The 20,026-nt window shown below is 48.1% G+C and overlaps 1 protein-coding gene across 5 annotated transcripts in view; it reads left to right on the top strand.

Moving 5' to 3' along the window:
- Positions 1 to 20,026, top strand: part of RAB37 (RAB37, member RAS oncogene family) — a 286,286-nt gene that overhangs the window by 21,638 nt on the left and 244,622 nt on the right. For 2 of the 5 annotated variants that reach the window (XM_063960686.1, XM_063960692.1), the window contains exon 2: positions 8,040 to 8,150. In XM_063960686.1, coding sequence (XP_063816756.1) covers positions 8,040 to 8,150 — 111 coding nt within the window. Of the gene's footprint in view, positions 1 to 2,410; positions 2,706 to 8,039; positions 8,151 to 20,026 lie in introns of those variants that run through there. The other 3 variants (XM_063960687.1, XM_063960685.1, XM_063960690.1) reach the window with 3 other exon arrangements.

Raw genomic sequence — 20,026 nt, 5'->3', positions numbered from 1 at the left:
CTCTAGAGTCAATAAAATACTGTCCCTATCCAGGGTATCAATATTTTCAGTCAGAGAATCCAACCACACTACCCCAGCACTGCACATCCAGGCTGAGGCTATTGCCGGTCGCAGTATAACACCGGTATGTGTGTATATACTCTTCAGTGTAGTTTCCAGCCTCCTATCTGCTGGATCCTTGAGGGCGGCCGTATCAGGAGACGGCAACGCCACTTGCTTTGATAAACGTGTGAGCGCCTTATCCACCCTAGGGGGTGTTTCCCAGCGCGCCCTAACCTCTGGTGGGAAAGGGTATAATGCCAATAACTTCTTGGAAATTAGCAGTTTTCTATCGGGGTTAACCCACGCTTCATCACACACGTCATTCAATTCCTCTGATTCTGGAAAAAATACAGGTAGTTTTTTCACCCCCCACATAATACCCCTTTTTGAGGTACCAGCAGTATCAGAGATCTGCAAAGCCTCCTTCATTGCCGTGATCATATAACGTGTGGCCCTATTGGAAAATACGTTTGTTTCTTCACCGTCGACACTAGATTCATCTGTGTCGGTACCCGTGTCGACTGACTGAGGTAAAGGACGTTTTACAGCCCCTGACGGTGTCTGAGACGCCTGAACCGGTACTAACTGGTTTGCCGGGCGTCTTATTTCGTCAACTGACTTTTGTAATGTGCTGACATTATCACGTAATTCCATAACTAAAGCCATCCATTCCGGTGTCGACTCCCTAGGGGGTGACATTACCATCATCGGCAATTGCTCTGCCTCCACACCAACATCGTCCTCATACATGTCGACACACACGTACCGACACACAGCAGCCACACAGGGAATGCTCTAATCGAAGACAGGACCCCCTAGCCCTTTGGGGAGACAGAGGGAGAGTTTGCCAGCACACACCAAAAGCGCTATAAATGTATATAAACAACCCTAGAAGGTGTCGTTTACTATATATGCGCTCTTAATATATAAATATCGCCAATTTATGCCCCCCTTCTCTTTGTTACCCTGTTTCTGTAGTGCAGTGCAGAGGAGAGACCTGGGAGCCTTCCTCACCAGCGGAGCTGAGCAGGAAAATGGCGCTGAGTGCTGAGGAGAATAAGCTCCGCCCCTTTTTCGGCGGGCTTTTCCCCGGTTTTTAAGAAACTGGCCTGGGTTAAAATACATACATATAGCCTTAATGGCTATATGTGATGTATTTATTTTGCCACTAAAGGTAATTATATTGCTGCCCAGGGCGCCCCCAGCAGCGCCCTGCACCCTCCGTGACTGAGTCAGTGAGCCGTGTGACAACAATGGCGCACAGCTGCCGTGCTGTGCGCTACCTTCAAGAAGACTGAGGAGTCTTCTGCCGCCTGCTTTCCGGACCTCCGTTCTGCCGTCTCTTCAGCGTCTGTAAGGGGGATCGGCGGCGCGGCTCCGGGACGAACCCCAGGCTGACCTGTGTTCCGACTCCCTCTGGAGCTAAGTGTCCAGTAGCCTAAGACTCCAATCCATCCTGCACGCAGGTGAGTTGGAAATCTCTCCCCTAAGTCCCTCGATGCAGTGATCCTGTTGCCAGCAGGAATCACTGAGATTTGAAACCTAAAAAAAACTTTTCTAAACAGCTCTTTAGGAGAGCCACCTAGATTGCACCCTCTCGGACGGGCACAAAAACCTAACTGAGGCTTGGAGGAGGGTCATAGGGGGAGGAGCCAGTACGCACCATGTGACCTAAAAGCTTTTTTAGATGTGCCCTGTCTCCTGCGGAGCCCGCTATTCCCCATGGTCCTGACGGAGTCCCAGCATCCACTAGGACGTTAGAGAAATTTGCTAGCAATCAATTGTCAATGCCAACCCTAAAACAAATATGGAGTTGCAGCAATCAGAAAGCTTCACATGTCAGAAGCTGCTGCCTGTTTCCCCAGCAACAGAGTCCAAAATTCCCTTATTTGAATTTGAGTCTGCGCAGTCAGGGAACAGAGCATTTTGTACATAATGGAATTGGATCATGTTGGAGGGTATGCGTGTAAGTGGGCGATGCTCCATATATGGACATCACAAAAACACTGGATGATTGACATTATGCTACTCATTCTGGGGCAGATGTATTAAGCCTGGAGAAGTGATAAAGCAGTGATAAGTGGAAGGTGATAACGCACCAGCCAATCATTACGGGTTTCAAAAATGACCGTTAGGAGCTGATTGATTTGTGCGTTATCACCTTCCACTTATCACTACTTTATCACTGCTTTTCTCTAACGTCCTAAGTGGATGCTGGGGACTCCGTAAGGACCATGGGGAATAGCGGCTCCGCAGGAGACTGGGCACATCTAAAGAAAGCTTTAGGACTATCTGGTGTGCATTGGCTCCTCCCCCTATGACCCTCCTCCAAGCCTCAGTTAGATCTCTGTGCCCGAACGAGAAGGGTGCACACTAGGGGCTCTCCTGAGCTTCTTAGTGAAAGTTTTAGATTAGGTTTTTTATTTTCAGTGAGACCTACTGGCAACAGGCTCACTGCATCGAGGGACTAAGGGGAGAAGAAGCGAACTCACCTGCGTGCAGAGTGGATTGGGCTTCTTAGGCTACTGGACATTAGCTCCAGAGGGACGATCACAGGCCCAGCTTGGATGGGTCCCAGAGCCGCGCCGCCGGCCCCCTTACAGAGCCAGAAGGCAGAAGAGGTCCGGAAAATCGGCGGCAGAAGACGTCCTGTCTTCAACAAGGTAGCGCACAGCACTGCAGCTGTGCGCCATTGCTCTCAGCACACTTCACACTTCGGTCACTGAGGGTGCAGGGCGCTGGGGGGGGCGCCCTGAGACGCAATAAAAACACCTTGGATGGCAAAAAAAATGCATCACATATAGCTCCTGGGCTATATGGATGCATTTAACCCCTGCCAGAATCCATAAAAAAGCAGGAGAAAAGTCCGCGAAAAAGGGGCGGAGCCTATCTCCTCAGCACACTGGCGCCATTTTCCCTCACAGCTCCGTTGGAGGGAAGCTCCCTGTCTCTCCCCTGCAGTCACTACACTACAGAAAGGGTTAAAAAAAGAGAGGGGGGCACTAATTAGGTGCAGTATTAACTATACAGCAGCTATAAGGGGAAAAACACTTATATAAGGTTATCCCTGTATATATATAGCGCTCTGGTGTGTGCTGGCAAACTCTCCCTCTGTCTCCCCAAAGGGCTAGTGGGGTCCTGTCCTCTATCAGAGCATTCCCTGTGTGTGTGCTGTATGTCGGTACTTTTGTGTCGACATGTATGAGGAGAAAAATGATGTGGAGACGGAGCAGATTGCCTGTAATAGTGATGTCACCCCCTAGGGGGTCGACACCTGAGTGGATGAACTGTTGGAAGGAATTACGTGACAGTGTCAGCTCTGTATAAAAGACAGTGGTTGACATGAGACAGCCGGCTACTCAGCTTGTGCCTGTCCAGACGTCTCATAGGCCGTCAGGGGCTCTAAAGCGCCCGTTACCTCAGATGGCAGATATAGACGCCGACACGGATACTGACTCCAGTGTCGACGGTGAAGAGACGAATGTGACTTCCAGTAGGGCCACACGTTACATGATTGAGGCAATGAAAAATGTTTTACACATTTCTGATAATACGAGTACCACCAAAAAAGGGGTATTATGTTCGGTGAGGAAAAAATACCTGTAGTTTTCCTGAATCTGAGAAATTAAATGAGGTGTGTGATGATGCGTGGGTTTCCCCCGATAACAACGGATAATTTCTAAAATGTTATTGGCATTATATCCTTTCCCGCCAGAGGTTAGGGTGCGTTGGAAAACACCCCCTAGGGGGGATAAAGCGCTCACACGCTTGTAAGGGCTCTACCTTCGCCTGAGATGGCCGCCCTTAAGGATCCTGCTGATAGAAAGCAGGAGGGTATCCTAAAAGGTATTTACACACATACTGGTGTTATACTGCGACCAGCAATCGCCTCAGCCTGGATGTGCAGTGCTGGGTTGGCGTGGTCGGATTCCCTGACTGAAAATATTGATACCCTAGATAGGGACAGTATATTTTTGCCTATAGAGCATTTAAAAGATGCATTTTTATATATGCGTGATGCACAGCGGAATATTTGCCGACTGGCATCAAGTCTAAGCGCGTTGTCCATTTCTACCAGTAGAGGGTTATGGACACGTCAGTGGTCAGGTGATGCGTATTCCAAACGGCATTTGGAAGTATTGCTTTATTAAGGGAGGAGTTATTTGGGGTCGGTCTTTCAGACCTCGTGGCCACGGCAACAGCTGGGAATTCCACGTTTGTACCCCAGGTCGCCTCTCAACATGAGAAGACGCCGTATTATCAGGCGCAGTCTTTTCGTGGACAAGCGGGCAAAAGGTTCCTAATTTCTGCCCCGTGACAGAGGGAGAGGAAAAAGGCTGCAGAAATCAGCCAGTTCCCAGGAACAGAAACCCTCTCCCGCCTCTGCCAAGCCCTCAGTATACGCTGGGGCTTTACAAGCAGAATCAGGCACGGTGGGGGGCCCGTCTCAATGAATTTCAGCGCGCAGTGGGCTCACTCGCAAGTAGACCCCTGGATCCTTCAGGTGATATCTCAGGGGTACAAATTAGAATTCGAGACGTCTCCCCCTAGCCGTTTCCTAAAGTCGGCTTTACCGATGTCTCCTTCTGACAGGGAGACAGTTTTGGAAGCCATTCACAAGCTGTATTCCCAGCAGGTGATAATCAAGATACCCCTCCTGCAACAGGGAACGGGGTATTATTCCACACTGTTGTGGTACCGAAGCCGGACGGCTCGGTGAGACCGATTCTAAATCTAAAATCTTTGAACACTTACGTACAGAGGTTCAAATTCAAGATTGAGTCACTCAGAGCAGTGATTGCGAACCTGGAAGAAGGGGACTACATGATGTCTCGGGACATCTAGGATGCTTACCTTCATGTCAAAATTTACCCTTCTCACCAAGGGTACCTCAGGTTTATGGTACAGAACTGTCACTATCAGTTCAGACGCTGCCATATGGATGGTACACGGCACCCCGGGTCTTTACCAAGGTAATGGCCGAAATGATGATATTCCTTCGAAGGAAGTGAATTTTAGTTATCCCTTCCTTGGACAATTCCCTGATAAGGGTAAGATCCAGGGAACAGTTGGAGGTCGGTGTAGCACTATCTCAGGTAGTGTTGCGGCAGCACGATTGGATTCTCAATATTCCAAAATCGCACCTGGTTCCGACGACGTGTCTTCTGTTCCTAGGGATGATCCTGGACACAGTCCAGAAAAAGGTGTTTCTCCCGGAGGAGAAAGCCAGGGAGTTATCCGAGCTAGTCAGGAACCTCCTAAAACCGAGCCAAGTCTCAGTGCATCAATGCACAAGGGTTCTGGGTAAAATGGTGGCTTCCTACGAAGCAATCCCATTCGGCAGATTCCACGCAAGAACTTTCCAGTGGGACCTGCTGGACAAATGGTCCGGATCGCATCTTCAGATGCATCAGCGGATAACCCTGTCACCAAGGACAAGGGTGTCCCTCCTGTGGTGGTTGCAGAGTGCTCATCTTCTAGAGGGCCGCAGATTAGGCATTCAGGACTGGGTCCTGGTGAACACTGATGCCAGCCTGCGAGGCTGGGGAGCAGTCACACAGGGAAGGAATATCCAGGGCTTATGGTCAAGCCTGGAGACATCACTTCACATAAATATCCTGAAGCTAAGGGACATTTACAATGCTCTAAGCTTAGCAAGACCTCTGCTTCAAGGTCAGCCGGTGTTGATCCAGTCGGACAACATCACGGCAGTCACCCACGTAAACAGACAGGGTGGCACAAGAAGCAGGAGGGCAATGGCAGAAGCTGCAAGGATTCTTCGCTGGGCGGAAAATCATGTGATAGCACTGTCAGCAGTATTCATTCCGGGAGTGGACAACTGGGAAGCAGACTTCCTCAGCACGACCTCCACCTGGGAGAGTGGGGACTTCACCCAGAAGTCTTCCACATGATTAAAAACTCGACAGGTATTGCGCCAGGTCCAGGGACCCTCAGGCAATAAGCTGTAGACGCTCTGGTAACACCGTGGGTGTACCAGTCAGGGTATGTGTTCCCTCCTCTGCCTCTCATACCCAAGGTACTGAGATTGATAAGATGGAGAGGAGTAAGCACTATATTCGTGGTTCCGGATTGGCCAAGAAGGACTTGGTAACCGGAACTTCAAGAGATGCTCACGGAGGATCCGTGGCCTCTACCTCTAAGAAGGGACCTGCTCCAGCAAGGACCCTGTCTGTTCCAAGACTTACCGCGGCTGCGTTTGACGGCATGGCGGTTGAACGCCGGATCCTGAAGGAAAAAAGGCATTCCGGATGAAGTCATCCCTATCCTGATCAAAGCCAGGAAGGATGTAACCGCAAAAACATTATCACCGCAATTGGCGAAAATATGTTGCGTGGTGCGAGGCCAGTAAGGCCCGACGGAGGAAATTCAACTGGGTCGATTCCTACATTTCCTGCAAACAGGAGTGTCTATGGGCCTGAAATTGGGGTCCATTAAGGTTCAAATTTCGGCCCTGTCAATTTTCTTCCAAAAAGAACTAGCTTCAGTCCCTGAAGTTCAGACGTTTGTAAAAGGGGTACTGCATATACAGCCTCCTTTTGTGCCTCCAGTGGCACTTTGGGATCTCAATGTAGTTTTGGGTTCCAAAAAGTCACATTGGCTTGAACCACTTAAATCTGTGGAGTTAAAATATCTCACATGGAAAGTGGTCATGCTGTTGGCCCTGGCCTGGGCCAGGTGCGTGTCAGAATTGGCGGCTTTATCCTGAAAAAGCCCTTATCTGATTTTCCATCCGGACAGGGCGGAATTGAGGACTCGTCCTCAGTTTCTCCCCAAGGTGGTTTCAGCGTCTCACCTGAACCAACCTATTGGTGGTGCCTGCGGCTACTAGGGACTTGGAGGCCTCCAAGTTGCTAGACGTTGTCAGTGCCCTGAAAATATATGTTTCCAGGACGGCTGGAGTCAGGAAATCTGACTCGCTGTTTATCCTGTGTGCACCCAACAAGCTGGGTGCTCCTGCTTCTAAGCAGACTATTGCTCGTTGGATTTGTAGTACAATTCAGCTTGCACATTCTGTGGCAGGCCTGCCACAGCCAAAAATCTGTAAATGCCCACTCCACAAGGAAGGTGGGCTCATCTTGGGCGGCTGCCCGAGGGGTCTCGGCTTTACAACTTTGCCGAGCTGCTACTTGGTCAGGAGCAAATACGTTTGTAAAATTCTACAAAATTGATATCCTGGCTGAGGAGGACCTGGAGTTCTCTCATTTGGTGCTGCAGAGTCATCCGCACTTTCCCGCCCGTTTGGGAGCTTTGGTATAATCCCCATGGTCCTTACGGAGTCCCCAGCATCCACTTAGGACGTTAGAGAAAATAAGAATTTACTTACCGATAATTCTATTTCTCATAGTCCGTAGTGGATGCTGGGCGCCCATCCCAAGTGCGGATTGTCTGCAATACTTGTACATAGTTATTGTTACCAAAAAATCGGGTTATTGCTGTAGTGAGCCATCTTTTCTAGAGGCTCCTCTGTTATCATGCTGTTAACTGGGTTCAGATCACAGGTTATACGGTGTGATTGGTGTGGCTGGTATGAGTCTTACCCGGGATACAAAATCCTTCCTTATTGTGTACGCTCGTCCGGGCACAGTATCCTAACTGAGGCTTGGAGGAGGGTCATAGGGGGAGGAGCCAGTGCACACCAGATAGTCCTAAAGCTTTCTTTAGATGTGCCCAGTCTCCTGCGGAGCCGCTATTCCCCATGGTCCTTACGGAGTCCCCAGCATCCACTACGGACTATGAGAAATAGAATTATCGGTAAGTAAATTCTTATTTTTAACTTCTCCAGGCTTAATACATCTGCCCCTCTATGTTATAGGCGTCCCCTATGTAAAAACAAAGGTTCCTCTATTTGTAATACAAGCACTGGTAACTCAGTTTTTGTTTCCTTATGAAATTATTTTTGCTTTTCAATTATTTTCTGTTATACATAATATTTAAAATAATGTATTTCAATGTTGTTTTACTTTACCTTCCTTTAGACTATTCTGGTAGGAGACAGCTCTGTGGGGAAGACATCGCTGCTTGTGCAATTTGACCAGGGTAAATTTATCCCAGGATCTTTTACCTCTACAGTTGGCATTGGTTTCACGGTAAGACAAAGTGGGTGTACAGTAGCACAGAAGTGACATGCAATACCATAGATCCCTGCGTACTGGTTCTGAGATAGTCTTCATTGTTCAATCAGTATTAAGTGGGGTTGCCCCCTTTGGATGGTTGTGGGGTTTAATCAGTCCTTCTTCCAACATACAAAAACTCTGTGGCGACTCTTCTGGGACCCCTGCCATTTACTTAATGTAGTCAGCTTTTTATTAGATGGGACATACAGTACTGTGCAAAAGTTTTAGGCAGGTGTGGAAAAAATGCTGCAAAGTAAGAATGCTTTCAAAAGTAGAAGTATTAATAGTTTATTTTTATCAATTAACAAAATGCAAAGTGAATGAACACAAATCAATATTTGGTGTTACTACCCTTTCCCTTCTAAACAGCATCAGTTCTTCTAGGTACACTTGCACACAGTTTTTGAAGGATTTCCGTAAGGAGGTTGTTCCAAACATCTTGAGAACTAACCACAGATCTTCTGTGGATGTAGGCTTGTTCAAATCCTTCTGTCTCTTTATGTAATCCCAGACAGACTTGATAATGTTGAGATCAGGGCTCTGTATGGGTCATTTCATCACTTCCAGAACTCCTTGTTCTTCTTTATGTTGAAGATAGTTCTTAATGACTTTGGCTGTATGTTTGGGGTCGTTGACCTGCTGCAGAATAACGTTTTGTAACGACACATCAGCAACATTGCTTAGTATATACGGGTGAGTACACGCTTCTGTGGTCGCTAGCTTTGATGTGCTGCACATCAAACCTAGCGATAATGCTAGCGCACCTTTTTATGCTAAAGAAGGACAGCACATGACCATTCTGTCCTGCATTGAACTCGTTCTATTGCGTATGGGCAATCCCTGCTCATCGGCATTCATTCCGATGTTGGTACGATGCCCGTGTTTGACATTCCCCTGTGCTGCATAGTGTTTAGTTTGGTCTGTTCTCTTCTGTGTATGCTGTACAAGGAAGTGAGCGTGAAGGGGATCGGAGTCGCCTCTGAAGGGGATCGGAGCCGCCTCTGAAAGGGATAGAGCTGCCGCTGTAACAAGGAGATGTGAGTTATATCTCCTTCGTTACAGCCTTTGATGAATGAGGCAGCAACATAAAACATGACAAAAAGGGGTGATAAAATTGTGGGACTTCAGAGAGGTAAGTATTAAACATGTGTGCAGTGTGGTCCCCCCTGAACCCAAGGGCCAGTGTACACTGCACACCCTGCACCCATTATAGTTACGCCAATGGGTAAATATATGCATTAGGGGCCTTATTCTGACTTGACTGATGATGCGGCCCGCAATGCAGTATACTTGCAAACTGCGCAGTGCAGCGGCTGCATCGCACCTGCGCAACTTTACACATGTGACTGACAGTGGCGGGCATTCGCGGGGCGGCGACGCATCGTTGCGGAGTTGTGTCGGGCTGAATGGGGGCATGCAGGGAGCGTTTTCAGGGTGGGTGCATGACTTCACACACAGCCTCTCCGATTAAAAATATGTTGGCAGACCACCTGACAGCACAGCCAGTTAGTTAGATGCATCTGCAATGTAATTGCGGATGCACCGTGAGGCGACGCCACACAAGCTGGGTGGCGTTGCCCTGTGCTGAGCGGCCCCCAGCAAGTGAGGATATGGACACAGATCTTGCTGCGTATGCAGCCATCTGCATCCATTTCTGAATAAGGTCTTAAGAACCATGACTCCCAGAGGTCTGAACATAGGGTCTGATTCTAAGATAAATGTTAACTAGATGTTAACGTACATCTCCAATGGTTTAAGATCTGCAAGATGGGGTTAGCTAATGGAAGAAAAGTTTGAGGAATTTGCCAATATCACAGTCCCCACAGACTACTGCTCTGAAAATAGAGAGACGGCAGCAGGTAATGGAGATATCTTCTGCAATGTCTTCATAATATATCTGCGTTATACTAAATGAATGTGGAAATCCTCCAAAACCTGTAATATTCAGAGAATTTTTCACTAAAAAGTCTTCATAAATAGGCCCCATACTGAGGTACACTGCTGTTTACTTTACTCTGTTGGGAGTAGCCTGGTGACACATGGATTATGAACAGAGATAATATAGAAATATACACTAATGAATTCGCAACTGCAATTCCGTATGCAGCTGATGTGTAAAAATTAGTGATGAGCGGGTTCGGTTTCCGGGAAACCGAACCCCCCCCGAGCTTTACCTTTTTTACACGGGTCCGAGCCATACTCGGATTCTCCCATATGGCTCGGTTAACCCGAGCGCGCCCGAACGTCATCATCCCGCTGTCGGATTCTCGCGAGATTCGGATTCTATAAGCAGCCGCGCGTCGCCGCCATTTTCACACGTGCATTGGAGATGATAGGGAGATGACGTGGCTGGCGTCCTCTCCGTTTAGTAGAAGACATTTGAACTTGATTTGATTGCTTGTTTATTACTATAATTGTGGGGAGGATTGGGGAGCAGCTGTTAGGTGGAGTACAGTGCAGAGTTTAGTTTTTATCCGTTCTCTGCCTGAAAAAAATGCTCCATACCATATTTGTGCTCAGTGTGCTGCATGATATATCTGTGCTGAGTGCTCACACTGCTTAATTGTGGGGACTGGGGAGCAGCTATAGCAGGAGTACAGTGCAGAGTTTTGCTGACAGTGACCACCAGTATACGTTTGTCTGCCTGAAAAACACTCCATATCTGTGCTCAGTGTGCTGCTTTATTGTGGGGACTGGGGACCACAAGTATAATTAGTATTATATAGGAGGAGTACAGTGCAGAGTGCACTGCTGTACCTACCTCTGTGTCGTCATCCATTAAGTATACTATCCATCTACATTCCTATACCTGTGGTGCATTTTAGTTTAGCAGTTTGCTGACAGTGTCCACCAGGTCCAGTATACTGTATATAGCAGTACGGTAGGTCACTGCTGTACCTACCTCTGTGTCGTCACTCGTCATCCATTAAGTATACTATCCATCCATCTACATTGTATACCTGTGGTGACTTTTTTTTAGACTAGTTTAGCAGTTTGCTGACAGTGTCCACCAGGTCCAGTATACTGTATATAGCAGTACGGTAGGCCACTGCTGTGTACCTACCTCTGTGTCGTCACTCGTCATCCATTAAGTATACTATCCATCTACATTCTATACCTGTGGTGCATTTTAGTTGTGCGCAGTAAATATAGTAGTAGGCCATTGCTATTGATACTGGCATATAATTCCACACATTAAAAAATGGAGAACAAAAATGTGGAGGTTAAAGGGAAAGATCAAGATCCACTTCCACCTCGTGCTGAAGCTGCTGCCACTAGTCGTGGCCGAGACGATGAAATGCCATCAACGTCGTCTGCCAAGGCCGATGCCCAATGTCATAGTAGAGAGCATGTAAAATCCAAAACACAAAAGTTCAGTAAAATGACCCAAAAATCAAAATTGAAAGCGTCTGATGATAAGCGTAAACTTGCCAATATGCCATTTACGACGCGGAGTGGCAAGGAACGGCTGAGGCCCTGGCCTATGTTCATGGCTAGTGGTTCAGCTTCAAATGAGGATGGAAGCACTCATCCTGTCGCTAGAAAAAAGAAAAGACTTAAGCTGGCAAAAGCACAGCAAAGAACTGTGCGTTCTACAAAATCACAAATCCCCAAGGAGAGTCCAATTGTGTCGGTTGCGATGCCTGACCTTCCCAACACTGGACGGGAAGAGCTTGCGCCTTCCACCATTTGCACGCCCCCTGCAAGTGAATCAGAATCAGAATCAGAATCAGCTTTATTGGCCAGGTATACTTACGTATACTAGGAATTTGTCTTCGGTTTGCTATACAACAGCCAAGTAGGTAACAGGTAAGCAGGTGTGTGTGTGTGTGTGTGGGGGGGGGGGGGCAAGTAAAGTTACACAGATAGGTATACCGTAGGGACACAAGTGAGTTACATGTACGTCTAGTCAGTCAATGTTCAGGAGTTCAGCAGGCGGACAGCTTGGGGAAAGAAACTTTTGAGGCTTCTGGTGGATCTGGCGGGGACAGCCCTGTAACGCCTGCCTGAAGGAAGCAAGTTAAACATGCTGTGGCCGGGGTGTAGCTGGTCTTTTACTATCTTCATTGCCCGCTTTTTAGCTCTGGACAAGTACAGGTCCTGGACTGAGGGAAGGTCGGCCCCGATGATCTTCTCTGCGGTTCTGACCACCTTTTGGAGCCTGCATATGTCCCTCGCGCTGGCGGAGCTGTACCATACGAGTATCGAGGAGCACAGTACCGACTCCACAATCGCGGAGTAGAAGAGGAGCAGGAGCTTCTGTGGGATGTTGAACTTCCTTAGTTGCCTGGAAGTGCTGGAAGGAGCACCCGCAGTCCAGTTCCTGATAGTCAAATTGAAGATGTCACTGTTGAAGTACACCAGGATGAGGATATGGGTGTTGCTGGCGCTGGGGAGGAAATTGACAAGGAGGATTCTGATGGTGAGGTGGTTTGTTTAAGTCAGGCACCCGGGGAGACACCTGTTGTCCGTGGGAGGAATATGGCCATTGACATGCCTGGTCAAAATACTAAAAAAATCAGCTCTTCGGTGTGGAATTATTTCAACACAAATGCGGACAACAGGTGTCAAGCCGTGTGTTGCCTTTGTCAAGCTGTAATAAGTAGGGGTAAGGATGTTAACCACCTCGGAACATCCTCCCTTATACGTCACCTGCAGCGCATTCATCATAAGTCAGTGACAAGTTCAAAAACTTTGGGTGACAGCGGAAGCAGTCCACTGACCACTAAATCCCTTCCTCTTGTAACCAAGCTCCTGCAAACCACACCACCAACTCCCTCAGTGTCAATTTCCTCCTTACCCAGGAAAGCCAATAGTCCTGCAGGCCATGTCACTGGCAAGTCTGACGAGTCCTCTCCTGCCTGGGATTCCTCCGATGCATCCTTGAGTGTAACGCCTACTGCTGCTGGCGCTGCTGTTGTTGCTGCTGGGAGTCCATCGTCATCCCAGAGGGGAAGTCGGAAGACCACTTGTACTACTTCCAGTAAGCAATTGACTGTCCAACAGTCCTTTGCGAGGAAGATGAAATATCACAGCAGTCCTCCTGCTGCAAAGCGGATAACTGAGGCCTTGGCAGCCTGGGCGGTGAGAAACGTGGTTCCGGTATCCATCGTTAATTCAGAGCCAACTAGATACTTGATTGAGGTACTGTGTCCCCTGTACCAAATACCATCTAGGTTCCATTTCTCTAGGCAGGCGATACCGAAAATGTACACAGACCTCAGAAAAAGACTCACCAGTGTCCTAAAAAATGCAGTTGTACCCAATGTCCACTCAACCACGGACATGTGGACAAGTGGAGCAGGGCAGACTCAGTACTATATGACTGTGACAGCCCACTGGGTAGATGTATTGCCTCCCGCAGCAAGAACAGCAGCGGGGGCACCAGTAGCAGCATCTCGCAAACGCCAACTCGTTCCTAGGCAGGCTACGCTTTGTATCACCGCTTTCCAGAATAGCCACACAGCTGAAAACCTCTTACGGCAACTGAGGAAGATCATCGCAGAATGGCTTACCCCAATTGGACTCTCCTGGGGATTTGTGACATCGGACAACGCCAGCAATATTGTGCGTGCATTACATCTGGGCAAATTCCATCACGTCCCATGTTTTGCACATACCTTGAATTTGGTGGTGCAGAATTATTTTAAAAAACGACAGGGGCGTTCAAGAGATGCTGTCGGTGGCCCGAAGAATTGCGGGCCACTTTCGGCGTTCAGGCACCGTGTACCGAAGACTGGAGCACCACCAAACATTCCTGAACCTGCCCTGCCATCATCTGAAGCAAGAGGTGGTAACGAGGTGGAATTCAACCCTCTATATGCTTCAGAGGATGGAGGAGCAGCAAAAGGCACCTGACTCAAGCGCAGTGGAGAATGATTTCAACGTTGTGCAAGGTTCTGCAACCCTTTGAACTTGCCACACGTGAAGTCAGTTCAGACACTGCCAGCCTGAGTCAGGTCATTCCCCTCATCAGGCTTTTGCAGAAGAAGCTGGAGACATTGAAGGAGGAGCTAAAACAGAGCGATTCCGCTAGGCATGTGGGACTTGTGGATGGAGCCCTTAATTCGCTTAACCAGGATTCACGGGTGGTCAATCTGTTGAAATCAGAGCACTACATTTTGGCCACCGTGCTCGATCCTAGATTTAAAACCTACATTGTATCTCTCTTTCCGGCAGACACAAGTCTGCAGAGGTTCAAAGACCTGCTGGTGAGAAAATTGTCAAGTCAAGCGGAACGTGACCCGTCACCATCTCCTCCTTCACATTCTCCCGCAACTGGCTAAGAATTCCGAGCCCACCCGCTGGCGGTGATGCAGGGCAGTCTGGAGCGAGTGCTGACATCTGGTCCGGACTGAAGGACCTGGCAACTATTACTGACATGTCGTCTACTGTCACTGCATATGATTCTCTCACCATTGAAAGAATGGTGGAGGATTATATGAGTGACCGCATCCAAGTAGGCACGTCAGACAGTACGTACGTATACTGGCAGGAAAAAGAGGCAATTTGGAGGCCCTTGCAGAAACTGGCTTTATTCTACCTAAGTTGCCCTCCCTCCAGTGTGTACTCCGAAAGAGTGTTTAGTGCAGCCACTCACCTTGTCAGCAATCGGCGTACGAGGTTACTTCCAGAAAATGTGGAGAAGATGATGTTCATTAAAATGAATTATAATCAATTCCTCCGTGGAGACATTCACCAGCAGCAATTGCCTCCAGAAAGTACACGGGGGCCTGAGATGGTGGATTCCAGTGGGGACGAATTAATAATCTGTGAGGAGGGGGATGTACACAGTGAAAGGGGTGAGGAATCGGAGGATGATGATGAGGTGGACATCTTGCCTCTGTAGAGCCAGTTTGTGCAAGGAGAGATTGATTGCTTCTTTTTTGGTGGGGGCCCAAACCAACCAGTCATTTCAGTCACAGTCGTGTGGCAGACCCTGTCGCTGAAATGATGGGTTCGTTAAAGTGTGCATGTCCTGTTTATGTTTATACAACATAAGGGTGGGTGGGAGGGCCCAAGGACAATTCCATCTTGCACCTCTTTTTTCTTTCATTTTTCTTTGCATCATATGCTGTTTGGGGACAATTTTTTTGAAGGGCCATCCTGCCTGACACTGCAGTGCCACTCCTAGATGGGCCAGGTGTTTGTGTCGGCCACTTGTGTCGCTTAGCTTAGTCACACAGCGACCTTGGTGCGCCTCTTTTTTTCTTTGCATCATGTGCTGTTTGGGGAGTATTTTTTGGAAGGGCCATCCTGTCTTGATTGACACTGTAGTGCCACTCCTAGATGGGCCAGGTGTTTATGTCGGCCACTTGGGTCGCTTAGCTTAGTCACACAGCGACCTTGGTGCGCCTCTTTTTTTCTTTGCATCATGTGCTGTTTGGGGACAATATTTTGGAAGGGCCATCCTGTCTTGATTGACACTGCAGTGCCACTCCTAGATGGGCCAGGTGTTTGTGTCGGCCACTTGTGTCGCTTAGCTTAGTCACACAGCGACCTTGGTGCGCCTCTTTTTTTCTTTGCATCATGTGCTGTTTGGGGAGTATTTTTTGGAAGAGCCATCCTGTCTGAAACTGCAGTGCCACTCCTAGATGGGCCAGGTGTTTGTGTCGGCCACTTGGGTCCCTTAGCTTAGTCACACAGCTACCTCATTGCGCCTCTTTTTTTCTTTGCATCATGTGCTGTTTGGGGAGTATTTTTTGGAAGGGCCATCCTGTCTGACACTGCAGTGCCACTCCTAGATGGGCCAGGTGTTTGTGTCGGCCACTTGGGTCGCTTAGCTTAGTCACACAGCGACCTTGGTGCGCCTCTTTTTTTTCTTTGCATCATGTGCTGTTTGGGGACAATTTTTTGGAAGTGCCATCCTGCCTGACACTGCAGTGCCACTCCTAGATGGGCCAGGTGTTTGTGTCGGCCACTTGGGTCGCTTAGCTTAGCCATCCAGCGACCTCGGTGCAAATTTTAGGACTAAAAATAATATTGTGAGGTGTGAGGTGTTCAGAATAGACTGAAAATGAGTGGAAATTATGGTTATTGAGGTTAATAATACTATGGGATCAAAATGACCCCCAAATTCTATGATTTGAGCTGTTTTTGAGGGTTTTTTGAAAAAAACACCCGAATCCAAAACACACCCGAATCCGACAAAAAATTTTCGGTAAGGTTTTGCCAAAACGCGTCCGAATCCAAAACACGGCCGCGGAACCGAACCCAAAACCAAAACCCGAAAAATTTCCGGTGCACATCACTAGTAAAAATATGCTAATGTTGCCACCTGGAAATGTATTGAGATGCCCACCGGCCGCTTCGCAGATCCCAGCAATGAACAGCACAGTAGGGGTTGTCTCCATACATCAGGACCACTCGCATTAGATGTGAGCCATTCTACGCCCCCCTCCCCCAGGCCAGCTCCCCGGCGTGCAATAGATTGTACGGTGCTTTAGCTGGCGGCCAGGATCGACTGATCGTATGTGCAGCACATATGATCAGTTGATGTGATGTACGAACTGTGGGGCAACGCATTGCATCGTATTCGCACCCAAAACATGCACAATGTGCATGCGATGGATCGAATGATGGGTCGATATTGTGTATTCGTACATGATGTCGACCTAGTGTATGGCAAGCATTAGGGTTAGCTCTCAAGTGATATCATTGTCACAGACAGATCAGAGTTGGGAATAGTTTGTTAGTGACACTGATGTCACAGATTGAGCACAATGGTAATTGTCTCCCTAGTGATGCTGATATCACAGACTGAACACAGTGGAAGTATCACCCTATTTTCACTGATGTCCCAGCCTGATCAGATTTGGGGTTGTTTTCATAGAAGAGCCGGATTAAGGGGGGGAAGGGGGACACAGGGGGTGAGTACCGTCGGGCCCTCCTCTCTCATTCTTTAATATTACAGTGAGTGCCGATTATTTATTTCTTGAATTGACTAAGCCAATGATCTCATAGACCCAGATGGGTATATATAGCAATAATGGGATATACAGACCACACCCCCTGACGAAGTACCCTTGTACGAAATGCATTGGGCGTAGCTATAGATGTGGACGTTGTGATGTTATCCTTCTGGGTCCAGCGCATACCGAGTGAGTTATCAGAGCTGGAGTCGGAGGACCTGCCTTCTTGCACCTGTGATTTTACATTTTCATGTATGTTAGCATTTACCAAGTAAAGTTTATGGCCAGCATTTATCAAGCCTTGGAGAGTGACAAATTGCACGGTGATAAAGTACCTACCAACCAGCTCCTAACTGCCATGTTACAGGCTGTGTTTGAAAAATGGCAGGAGCTGATTGATTGGTATTTTATCATCATGCTATGTTCATCATCATCACCAATTGTGAGGCAGTGGCGCACCCAGGGGGGGTTCCGAGTACCCAGAAACCTCCCTCCACTAAAAAAAAAAAAAAAAAAAAATTTTTTCTTTAAGCTGCATGAGTATTATTAATGACTGTCTAGCGTCCTCTGCAGCCTGCTGTCTTCCTGGTGGCACTTGCAAGTGCAATAAAAGTTTACTTTATTTTAATTATAGTACATATATATCCATGTGCCTACATATATACACATGTATATACATACATACATACATATACATATAAACACACACACACACACACACACACACACACACACACACACACACACACACACATATGATATATATATATACATGTGTATATATATGTGTACTGTATGTGTGTGTATATATATATATATGTATGCATGTTTAATATGCTATGTGTATGTGTATATGGGTTCACTACGATCTCCCGGCGGCCGGCCTCTCGGTGACCAGCATACCGGCGCCGGGAGGCCGGCCGCCGGCTTACCAACAGTGTGGCGAGCGCAAATGAGCCCCTTGCGGGCTCGCTGCGCTCGCCACGCTACGCGCGCCACACTATTCTATTCTCCCTCCAGGGGGGTCGTGGACCCCCACGAGGGAGAATAAGTGTCGGTATGCCGGCGGTCAGGCTCCCGGCGCCGGTATGCTGGTCGCCGGGAGCCCGACCGCCGGCATACTGAAGACCACCCGTGTATATGTATGTGTGTGTGTATGTATATATATATATATATATATGTGTGTGTGTAGATATATGTATATATATATATATATATATATATATATATACATACACACAGACACACTAGTTTTACGGACCCAGCATATACTGGGTCACCTCAGTCCCCACCCCCGTGATTGGCTCCGTCCAGTTCTGGAAACCCCCCCATGCAAATCCTGCGTTTGCCACTGTGAGGATACAGATTCTCTGATCACTCAGGTAAACAGTTTAGTTAAGTGGCAAATGCCCTTTATTGTAAAAATACACACACAGTACACAATAACATTAACAATTACAAGCCAGGATGGTATTTTACTTACTAAGTCCCCACACTAGTTTAGAATTACAGATTCCTGCGATCTCCTGCTGTTACACACTGGCCGTGGTTCTGTGTCCCCTGGTCTAGGATACCAGCTCACACAGCGTCCTGCGCCACGGATTCTCACTCTCCAAGGCTTAATAAATCTGGGCCATTATTTGGCAATTTACTGGTGCGATCTCCGTTTTGTTTCTGTTAAATGACCCAGGCCGTCCGAAGGCTTAATCCAGCCTCGTCTCCTAGTTACCCTCGTGCCATAGACTGAGCACAGTGGTTTTATAACCCTAGGGACTCTAATGTCACAAATTGAGCACAATAGAGATTAACTCCATAATGACACTGCTGTCACAGACTGACCACAATTGAGACTATCTACCTAGTGATGCTATTGTCACAGAGTGATCAGTTTTGGCCTTATTCTTCTAGTGACCTTCATATCACAGAGTGTATTTACAGTGGTGCTTTCTCCTTAGTGGACTAAGCACACTGTTTTTATCTCCCTAGTAATGCTGATGTCACAGAATGAGAACAGTGTTTTCGATGCATTTATTTTCTGAGTTTGTTATTTTCAGGCAGGACTGGATGGCACCAGTCTGCCTGCGTTGTGGGACTTAGGGGGGGGGGGGGGGGATGGCCCAACCTCTCTCAGGGTTAATGGTCCCGTTTCCCGCTGACAGGACACTAGCTCCTGAGGGAATTATTCGCAAGCCAAACCACGGCGAGCGTACAGTCCCGCAGCACGCCGCCACCCCTAACAGAGCCAGTAGAATGAATAGTGGTGAGTACCAAGCTGGCGTCCCGGTTAGCAGGTCGCCGGCCATTATAGCGGCATGAGAGTATGGAGACGCATGGCTTCTAAACGGGGCCTACTGCGTCTCCTGCTGTGTACGGACAGACGCTGAATAGCGGACACAGTACCCAGACTGGCAACAAAGCCATAAAAGGAGTCTGTCTCCATTTTATGCACATAGACACATACAGTCAGTATAAAAAAGAGCTTGAAGACCGCGCGCCATTGAAGGGGCGGGGCTTCACTATGAGCGGATCCAGCAGCTCACCAGCGCCATTTTGCCCTCTACAGCTGACACAGACGCTAACTGACAGGGACGTGCAGCTCCTCCAAAGAGACTCCAGATTACCTCAGCGGTACCAGGGGGTCATAGCAGGGGTAAAGCAATTATTAGTGTACGAAGTCCCTAATCTAGGTAGTTAGTCTGTGACCTGGCTAAGCTTGGCATTAGCGTTAACGGGTGCCGTGTGCTGGTTCCATACTCCCTCTGTGTCTCCCTGGAAGGGCTCTTTGTGGGTTACTTGTGCATTTAACCTTTTCCTGTGTGTGTGTGTGTGTGTGTGTGTGTGTGTGTGTGTGTGTGTGTGTGTGCGTGCGCGTGCTCTGTCACTGTTATAGATGTCAGGCAAAGAGTGTGTTTCATGTTCCTCTTCTCCAGGGGATTC

This window comes from Pseudophryne corroboree, chromosome 3 (assembly GCF_028390025.1).
Source record: "Pseudophryne corroboree isolate aPseCor3 chromosome 3, aPseCor3.hap2, whole genome shotgun sequence".
In the NCBI taxonomy this organism is placed as follows: Eukaryota; Metazoa; Chordata; class Amphibia; order Anura; family Myobatrachidae; genus Pseudophryne; species Pseudophryne corroboree.
This window is presented reverse-complemented; position numbering and strand designations above follow the sequence as displayed.